Below are 10,450 nucleotides of genomic sequence, written 5' to 3'. Positions count from 1 at the left end.
GGTTGTCTCGTTTTAATTGAATTTATTCTTGAGCTTTAGTTTTTAGATATTTTATAATTTTTTTATTATTTTAATTCTTATTTTTTTTGCAATTCATCACTCTTTTTTTATTATTTTGTCTAGATTAAGTAAAATAATTAAATCTTGAGAATTAACTACAGTCTCTGTGGGATCGATACTTAGACTCGTCGTTCATATACTATTACTTGACCTAGTTCACTTGCTAGATTTATTCATAACCAAAATTTTCGGTCAACCAGCTATGACCACTTCCATGGCTGTAGCATCTTCCCTGCATCAGAAGATAAAGTTCCCAGTAGGAAAGGAGGTCGGCAAAGTACATGGAGATGAAAAGACTTTCCGTAAATGCTATGTAGAGGAGGTGCGGATAGAGCAAAAATTGGTCACGACTGATTGTCATGACCAACCCAAACCACGTGGTCAGGAGCAGGTGAATATCCTAGAAGGAAATATCCCGATCACTACGGAGGAGGAAAGTGAGGAAATTCTAATCCTTCTGCCTACAGGGTCCGTAAAGGTGGCTTGGACCCTAGAGGAACCCCTAAAAGAGCAGTTGGTAAAGTGTCTGATGAAGAATAAATATGTTTTTGAATGGGCAGTATTTGACCTCTTAGGAGTGCGGTGAGAAATAATGGAGCATAAGTTGAATGTAAGAAAAGAGTATCCCCCTATCATTCAAAAGAAACAACATTTTGGACCATAAAAGGATGCGGTTATCCGAGAACAGTTGGAAGAGCTACTGAAGGTAGGACACATTCAAGAGATTCACTTCCCGACCTGGTTATCAAACATAGTCCTGGTTCCCAAGTCCTCGGGCAAGTGGTGTATGTGCGTAGACTTTTGAGATCTGAACAAGGCGTTCCCAAAAGACTGTTACCCCCTACCTCGAATAGATCTGCTTGTCGACTACACAACTGGGCATGAACTGTTATGCTTCCTGGATGCCTACCAAGGGTATCACCAGATTCCCTTGGCTAAGGAAGACCAAGATAAAGTAAGTTTCATCACTTCCACAGGGACTTACTGTTATGTAGTGATGCCATTCGGACTCCAAAATGCTGGCGCTACATATCAAAGGTTAATGGACAAGGTATTCAGAGAGAAGATAGGGAAAAACATTGAATTATATGTGGATGAAATCTTGGTAAAAATCCGTACCACCGACCAGTTCATTACCAACCTAAACTAGTCATTCCGAACCCTGCAAGACTACCGACTGAAGTTGAATCCGAGCAAGTGTACCTTCGGAGTACAGACCGGGAAATTCCTAGGCTACTTGGTCACGAGAAGGGGAATTTAAGCTAACCCAGAGAAAGCCCAAGCCATCATCTTCATGGGATCCCCCAGGAATTTCCAGGAAGTGAAAATGTTGTCCGGAAGAATCGCTGCATTGGCCCGATTTATATCCAGGTCAGCTGACAAGAGCTTCCCTTTCTTCAAAGCACTTAGAAAAAAAATTGATTGGGATGAACAGAGCGAGCAAGATTTCCAAGAACTGAAAGCATATCTGAAACACTCGCCAGTATTGAACGAGCCAGTTCAGGGGGAGGAACTCTTTGTCTATCTATCTGTCATGCCTTGAGCTACCAGCTCGGTTCTGGTCAGGAAATAAAGAATGAATCATTTTCTCGTTTACTTCGCTAGTCATGCCCTAAAAGTAGCGGAACTTAATTACATGACTCAAGAAAAATTGGGTTTGGTTCTTGTCATTACAACTAGGAAGTTGAGGCCCTACTTCCTATCACATCCAGTCACCGTTCTTACCAACAACGCTTTAGGGAAAATTGCTGCCAACCCGGATGCCAAACTATAAGCAACATTTCCAATCTTCCCCAGAATCTGAAACAATCCAATTTATCTCGGCGCTAACTTGCCCTTCAGACCCTACCTCATCACCTTTCGAAACAATGTAACTCACAAGATACATGCTCCCATGGCTCAAAATTCAATGTCCTGCACTTGATGTGTACATAATCTAAGTATCATGTGCGACTCTGTGTCTTTGCTTGATCAAATCAACTTTATCAGCAATTTTCTGAATCAACTCTTGTCCCTCAACCCTTAGCTCGCCAACTCATCCCGGAATAAAGGTGCACGAAAAACGTCGACCATAAAGAGCCTCAACCGGTTCCATTCCAATGCTACAATGATAGCTATTATTATACGCAAACTCTATCAACGACAAATTATCCTACCAAAAAAACAAAAATTCATCACTAAATCTCTCAGAATATCCTCTAGTGTCCGTATAGTCCTCTCTGAATGTCCGTCATTCTCTGGATGATACGCTAAACTCAGACTAAATGTAGTGCCCAAGACCTGTTGTAAAATACCTCAAAACTGTGAATTGAGCCTCGGGTCTCTGTCACTAACGATACTCAGCGAAATCCCATGAAGACGTACATTCTCATGAATGTATAATCGAGCCATACGGTCAAAAGTGAAATCCCGGTTATATAGAAGAAAATGAGCTGACTTGGACAATATGTCCACAATAACCCAAATCGCATCAAAGTGCCTAGAGGACATTGAAATGTGAGTAAACAAATCCATAGTCACATGCTTCCACTTTCATTCGGGAACCTCTAAACTCTGAAGACCACCAGGTCGACGATGCTCTATCTTGACTTGCTGACAAACAAGGCATCTGGATACAAACTGATATAAACTGCAATTCATTCTTTTCTACCAGAATCTCATTTGTAGATCCTTGTAAATCTTAATACTGCTTGGGTGCACAGTGAATCTGCACCGATGGGCCTGAGACAGAATCTTATCATGCAACGTCAAATCGGCAGGTACAACTACCCTGCCAGAGAAACACGATAACCCATCATCCTGAAGATGAAAAAAAGAAGTGCTATCTCCATGAGCAAGTTGGGCTAATTTTTGTGTCTTTGGATGTAAGTACTAAGCTTTCCGGATAAGGACGTACCACACTGGCTCAGCACATACGGAAAAGATTTGGATCCCCTGCTGTTCTTTCTTGTGATGAAACGTGAGCCCTAAACAACAAAACTCCTTCACTGCACTACACTGGTTCAAAAAGCACTCACATACACTTTACGAATAAGTGTGTCTGCAATTGGGTTCACGGAACCTGGATGATATTTGATTTCACAATCATAATCCTTCAGAAGATCCATCCATCGGCGTTGTCTCATGTTCAAATCATCCTGTGAACAAGTACTTCAAACTCTTGTGGTCAGAGTAGATCTCAAAACACTCACTGTAAAAGTAGTGACACCCCATCTTCAGTGCAAAGACAAAAAGCTCAAGCTTCAAATCGTGCACTAGATAATTCTCCTCGTGAGTTTTCAACTATCTGGAGGCATAAGAGATTTGAGTCAACACACATCCCAAATCCCGAAGAGAAACATCTTTGTAGACCGCATAGACACCAGAACCAGACGGCAAGGCTAGCACTAGCTCGGTAGTCAAATGTCGCCTCAACTCGTGAGAGCTCTGCTCACATTCGGCTGACTAGAAAAAAAGAACATCCTTATAAAATGCGTCAATGATCTAGAAATCCTTGAGAAATTCTCAATAAATCTTTGATAGTACCCTGCTAAGTGCAAGAAACTACGAATCTAAAGTTGTTGTCAGACGCAACCAGTTCATAATAGCCTCCATATTACTCGGATCAACTGAAACAGCATAGCAGGAAATCACATGCCCAAGGAACACCAATCGCTTGATCCAGAACTCACACTTGATTAACATGGAATACAACTATTTATATCAAAGAGTATGCATCAAAATCCTCAAATGATGTGCTTGCTCGTCAACACTGTGCGAATATATCAGAATGTCGTTGATAAACACCACATCAAACTTATCTAGATAATCTCGGAAAACATTTTTCATCAAATCCAAGAAGACTGCAGGTACGTTCATCAACCCGAAAGGCATCACTAAGAATTCTTAGTGAACATACCTCATACAGAACACTGTCTTTGGAATATCCTCGTCACGAACTCGCAACTGATGGTTACCAGACCTCAAATAAATCTTGGAATACACTGAAATTCCCTGAAGCTAGTACAGATCATCAATTCATGATAAAGGGTATTTATTCTTGATCGGCACTCGGTTTAACTGCTTGTAGTCGATACATATACACATAGAACTGTCTTTATTCTTGACGAATAACACTAGCTTTCCCCAAGGATAAATGCTCGGACAGATGTACCACTTATCCATCAGATCCTGCAACTACTGCTTCAATTCTCTCATATCTGATAGATCCAGATGATAGGGTGCACGATAGATAGGGGTTTTCCTTGGCACAAGCTCAATCCCAAACTCAACCTCTCTTGCCGGAGGAACGCTTGTGATCTCATCAAAAATACATCTGGAAACTAACAAATAAATGGAAGATTTGCAAAATCAGCACTGCATGTGGACGTGTCAATCAAATATATGAGGTAACTTTCTCTTCTTGAATTTAAAGCACGACAGGCTTTCAGAGTCAACACCAAAGGCATGGATGTTGCAGTACCTCACCATAGAAAAACCAACTATCGCCCTCAATCGAGCGAAAATGTATGATCTTCTGTTACAAACCATGATAGCTTGATATGTCGTCAACAAATCTAAAGAAAAGATACATTCGAAATCCTCTATCGCTAAGATAAACAAATTCATTGTCAACTCATTACCCTCAAATTCTAAGAACATCCCATGACTAGACGCTTGGCAAAAGCTGAATGGCCTGTCAGGGTAGATACAGAAAGTACAACACCTAGAGATATATTGGGCAGTCTATGATGCTTAACAAATAATGTAGAAATGAAGAAATGAGTTCAACATTTTTAACGATAACAAAAGGCAGGTATGACACATAAAATAAATGTACTTGCGATGAGCCTCTCATTCTCCTCCAAAGCCTGATCCCGATTCAGTGCGTATACCTGTCCTTGGAAACGAGGTCTAAGATTAGAGTCTCCCATTGACTGCCCTTGTGGCCTCTACTGTACTAATGCCTGAGAACCAAAACCACAACCATACTGTTAGATCTCTTAATTTTTGTGATAACAACAATATTTCATTGTTATAGAATATTTTCCTTTAACTTAAATAATAGGTACTCAACCGTCCATTTCAACTGGACTCAAGCATCTAAAGATCTCAATCGGATGCAGTCTTTCACAGTGCCTCACCCGTTCAGTAAGATTTAATCACTCAGACAAGAGATCTACTCACTTGATCATACTAAAGATAGCTCGCCTCGACCATTTATAGTCTTGAATATTGTTGAATAACGATCGATATGATTTCTTCCGATTCAAGATTCACATATTTAAAAATAAATCAGATATTTTATCAGATAAATCGGTTAACAAGAAATTCACAACCACCAAGAATCAAAAAACCAAATAGTTACCTAAGATGTATACTACTAAGGGTATGTGCAGAAGCTATATCTATGACCGTTTTTTCCTTTATTTGGAAGAAGACTAAATCGCGCATTAAATAAAGTCTACCATCTATCAAGGAATACAAAGAAAACAATAATGTTGGATTTATTAGGCTTACATTTGAACTTTTAACGGACTTATGCGAGAGACAGTATAAACAGAGAATGCATCCTGCAAGAGAAGATATAAATCGACATATCTGTTTTATTAAAGAACTGTCGCTTACAAGCTTGCATTCTTAGTAACCTTAAGCACTCAAGAAAGACACATTTTTTACTGCTCAATTAACCTTCAGTTACAAGAATTATACAAGATCTCTCAAGGATCGCTCAAGTTTTATCAAGCTCTCTCGATCGCCTCAGAGATAGAAAGCCTACGTCAAAGAGTATAACTGTTTGGATCGAAAGAATCAAACATCTTCAGTATTACTTTTGTGTTTGGTTGATAAGATTTGAAGTCTAATCCTTGTGTTAACTAGGTGTTTCGATTTATGCGGTTCATAAGTCCTGAAGTTGGAGTGGGTTTTATATAAGAGTTGTATAAAACAAAGTCTTCTAGTGCATTCCTTCTTAAGTGGAAAAAGAAGAGATGTAGAAGGATTTTGCCTTTGACTTCCATATATCCTCTATTCCTTATTACTGCATTTTCTTATCTTGTAGTTATTATTATTGAGTTGAGTATAAAAAGACTCACTGAAATTTTTTAAACTATTTCCACAATATTTGTTGTTTGATCATTTTCAAGCGTTGAGATACTTGGTCTAGTTTGGTTAACACCTACTCGACAAGGCAAAATTTTTGGTCATTTTAAGAAAAATATTTTAAAAGTGTGTACTCATTCCCCCTCCCCCCCCCCCCTCTATACCCACAACCGATCCCAACACATACGCTGATCCTCTTCCTACATATGGACAATCCCTCTTGAGATGGTCAACCTCACCACACAGTAAACAAGCTCCTGTAGCTTTACGACACTTATCGAACGAATGTCTTCCCTCGCAATGATCACACTGAATCTTCTTATTTCCAAAATGAAAAACACCTCTAGAACCACCAAAGAAGAAGTAGATGAAGCAGAATTTTTGAAAGACTAGGCTCGGGGTCCAAGCACTAGCCGGTCGAGAAGTCTGAATAGCCCTTCCTCGGTGCAAACTAGTCTCGACCTTTCGACATCAGTTCACTAACCCCTCGTACGATGTCGGATCGTCATAAACAGTCGCACTGTGACGTCCCGTATTTTTAAACATTTTTAAGAATAAAGATGCGGAAAGGTGTGGGAAAATTTTTCAAATACAAAAGTTCAGGGCATGCATCACGCTAGAAAGTTCAACAACTTGTGATTGAAATTAAATATATGTAAATTAACACTTAAAAATCTAATGACTCTAACGTGCATAAAATATTTGAAACAAGGATGCAACTCTACAGTCAACGACCGGTTCTTATACAGGTACGCCAAAAACTATTACTTACATAGAAAACCTAAACCGACAATTAAAATCTTAAGAAGTAGACGAAACCAGAAGTTTCGATAAATAAACTTAGTGCAAAAAAATAATTTTAAAAACATTCTTGAAACTAAACATAAACTATCATAATGAAATAAAAAACATAAATGATAAAGACTTAAAATCATTAAAACTCATTGTTGCGAGACCGTCGTTTAAAATACTAAATCTAAACTTTCTCAAAACCAACTTTTAAAGGTCATGCATAAAATAATGTAACAATCAAATATCAATAAAATATGCAAAGTTTCTCGCTTTAAAACGCCAGAGACAGACATTCGTGCCATGCAATGCTTTCGTCTCTTGGACTCTTCAGCATTTCTACCAAAGCTTTTAATTTATAACTTCTCAATCCAACAACACCAATCAAACATAGTGAGTCTAAATACTCAATAATCATATTTCATATACAAAATAATTGCATAATATAAATTATCATGCTTTGGACATGCAAGACTTAAACATAAATATCATGCATAAAAGTAAAATAAAAGTAAACCTCTTCAATTTGGGATGATGAAATACGTGCAATTGTGGCAACCATCATTATGAGCACATCATTGGTTTTCCGTGATCACGGATTCATTGTACAACTATCATATGACATCGGCCATTTAAACTTTTATTCTTTGTAAAGGTCCTCTCCGGGGCTCATTCCAGGGTGCCAGTTGTAGTAACCCGCATTTCTAATTAGTGATTAATGAGTAAATTAATCACGTGATCATGTCTAGATTAAGTAAAACATGATTAAGTAAGTTCTTGTTGGGATAACGAACTTCAAAAATGGATTCTGAACACTCGAATTATTTGAATTGGTTCAGCAATTTCGGACGCTCCGAACTGGAGTTCGGAGGATCCGAAGAGGATCAGATGCTCCGTCGGTGGGATCGGAGGACCCGAATAGGGTTAGGGCTTATGTCATCAACTACGTCAGCAAGGTGACATCATGGATGACATCACTGATGGGACTTCGGAGGACCCAAAGTAAAGATCGGACGGTCCGATCGTGTTCGGACGATCCGATGTTATGATCGGAGGATCCAAACCAGTTCGGAGGGCCCGAAGCCAAGTTCGGACGGCCCGAACGTTGTCTATAAATAGAGGAGCCGAGGCTCATTTGTGACTCGCTCATCTCCTCTCTTCTCTCTCAATTCCTAAGCCTTCTAACTCAAATCTAGGGAGATCTAGGCATCCTACGGGGAATCCGAAAGTGTCTTAGTGATCTAGACGTCGTCGCGAAGCTACGGCCTAGTTTTGAGGCTATCGTCAGCAAAGGGCTAACGACGGACGCAGGTATAGCTTTGGCATCCTAAAAATATTTAGGAGTATGCAATAGCTTAATTAAGGCTTTTAGAGCTTAATTTTTGATGCATGGATATTTGCATTGTAGTAACAATAGACTGGACTAGTAGGCTTGGAGTTTAGGTCAGTGGAGCTAGGTTTGACCAGCAGTGTTAGAGGTACGTAAGTACTGACCGAGATAGCCGGTATGATATATTTGCTTATATGTTGTATGAGTATGTTCTATATGTTTTATCATGTTTTAGCATGTTTTACCGTCTTAGCACATACATGATTTTACGTGTGACTGCATCCGAAGAGATGTGAGTCATTGACAGTCTCCATAGGGAACGATGATCTCATTTTGGACTCGAGTCGGGTATGATAGTTTCCATATGGGACTTGTATCCTGTTTTGGATTTGGGTCAGGATGGGGTTGGCTCAGCCCTGATATGGAATATACGAGTACCCCGCAGAGTAGCTCTCTAGCCGGTACTGTATATTCTCGGCGCCATGAGCAAGTGTTTTCACTTGAGTTTTAAATCATCTACGTGCGCATATTTGTATTTATATCATTGCTTCGTATTGAGCGTTCTAGCTCACGCCCCTGTGTTTGGGTATCGTGTACCTTGTGGCGGGGCAGATTTGAGGCTGGACGGTCCAGGCGGCTCTCAGCAGGTAAGCTTTGGAGAGTGCGAGGTTGTAGAGGGTAGGGATTTATTTACCCTGAACCTTTGATTTGGTTGTGTAACAGTATTTATACACTTGTGATAGCGTCAGTTGTATTCTGCCGATTGGATTTGTTGTATTTTAATTATCCGCACTTTACGCTTTAAGCTTTTATTGCGTGCGCTTTTACTATAACTCTGATTAGGTAGTGGATCCGGGTTGGGTCACTACATTTTTGGTATCACAGCGACGCATTGCACTGGGAATTTTGTAAAGCGGATTAAGTAATTATTTGTTCTTATGTAACAGATGGAAGATTACGACGGAGTCACGGTAGCGTATACGGCGGTCATTGGGGCGATCCGGATGATCGTAGACGTCGGGGATAGCCCGAGGAGCGCAGGCGAGTGAGCATGCGTAGATTCAAGGAAGTTAGCCCGAAGCCTTTGACGGGAGGTGAGACAGCTGAAGAGGCGGAGGATTGGATGGAGAGGATGGAGCAGTGCTTCCAGGAGTTCCGTTGCACGGCTGAGGATAGGATGGAGATTCTTGCCTTTATGCTTGAGGGCAGAGCGAGGAAGTGGTGGAGATCTACTTTCGCACAGTTCATAGCAGCTACAGGTGCAACTACTTGGGTCGAGTTCCGTACTGCTTATCAGAGATTTTATTTTCCTCCAGCTCTTCGTCAGGCGAAAGCCAGTGAGTTGTTGAGTTTGCGACAGGGGACGATGACGATCGAGGAGTACCAGCAGAAGTTCTTTGATCTGCTACCCTTTTGTCCTCATATTGCTGATAGTTCTATGGCAAAGTTTGATCATTTCCTTCAGGGTTTGAACCCTGACATTCATCGTATGGTTGCTGTGGGCGGCGATGGGACTTACGAGGATTTGGTGGACCGTTGTCGCAAGGCCGAGGACAGTATTCGGAGGAACAGGGGACTTTACTCTTCTTCTTCCAGGCCAGCGAGCTCTAGTCCTTTGGGTCCGAGAGGACAGTCCTTCAAGAAGCCAGGAGGTACTTCTTCTTCTTCCTCTGGATCTGGTGGAGTGCATCGTTTTGGTGGACAGAGACCGAACCGGTGTACTCAGTGCCGACGCAGACATCCGCCAGGGCAGTGTGGTCGATCGACCACTGCATGTTTCCAGTGTGGCCAGGAGGGTCACATGAAGAGAGATTGTCCTATGCTGATTGGGGCAGCGAGTGGTTCCGGAGGTTTTCAGGAATCTGTTCAGCCACCGCAGTACCAGCAGCCACCTTTCCAGCAGCAGTATTAGTAGCAGCGCCAGCATCCGCAGCAGTCTCAGAGACAGCCTACTCAGACTCCTTCTCGGGGTCATTCTTCTTTGAGGCCACGTACCCAGGGTCAGGTCTTTGCGCTTAACCAGGAGCAGGCAGAGGCTGACAGCGATCGGATGATTGCAGGTATCTGTAGTTTATGTGGTTTTCCTGCATATGTTTTAATTGATATCGGTGCATCGCATTCTTTTGTCTCAGCACGTTTTGCTAAGAAGTATAGATTGCCATTTATTCCTTTAGACGTGTTGCTAGTGGT

General features: G+C 41.0%; 1 protein-coding gene across 1 annotated transcript; it reads right to left on the bottom strand.

The window, feature by feature from the left end:
• Positions 1 to 2,095: 2,095 nt before the first annotated feature.
• LOC140878760 (uncharacterized) lies at positions 2,096 to 4,973 on the bottom strand. The gene is made up of 5 exons (XM_073282377.1): positions 4,935 to 4,973; positions 3,412 to 3,504; positions 2,711 to 2,859; positions 2,425 to 2,539; positions 2,096 to 2,212 (listed from the first exon to the last, which is right to left on the bottom strand). The coding sequence occupies exons 1-5, from the start codon at positions 4,971 to 4,973 to the stop codon at positions 2,096 to 2,098; spliced, it is 513 nt and encodes a 170-aa protein (XP_073138478.1).
• Positions 4,974 to 10,450: the final 5,477 nt, after the last annotated feature.

The sequence above is a fragment of the Henckelia pumila genome, chromosome 2, assembly GCF_033568475.1.
Source record: "Henckelia pumila isolate YLH828 chromosome 2, ASM3356847v2, whole genome shotgun sequence".
Classification (NCBI taxonomy): domain Eukaryota; kingdom Viridiplantae; phylum Streptophyta; class Magnoliopsida; order Lamiales; family Gesneriaceae; genus Henckelia; species Henckelia pumila.
The sequence above is the reverse complement of the archived record's forward strand: the minus strand, read 5'-3'. Positions and strand labels throughout refer to the sequence as shown.

Bases quoted from the DNA above. Each gene is read 5' to 3' on its own strand.
- LOC140878760 (XM_073282377.1), bottom strand. From the start codon at position 4,973: ATGGGAGACTCTAATCTTAGACCTCGTTTCCAAGGACAG. The intron at 3,505-4,934 runs GTATACGCACTG...CTTTTTTTCTAG, and splicing joins GACCTCGTTTCCAAGGACAG to TCAGCCGAATGTGAGCAGAG. The intron at 2,213-2,424 runs GTACGTCTTCAT...TTTTTTTGGTAG, and splicing joins GATTATACATTCATGAGAAT to GATAATTTGTCGTTGATAGA.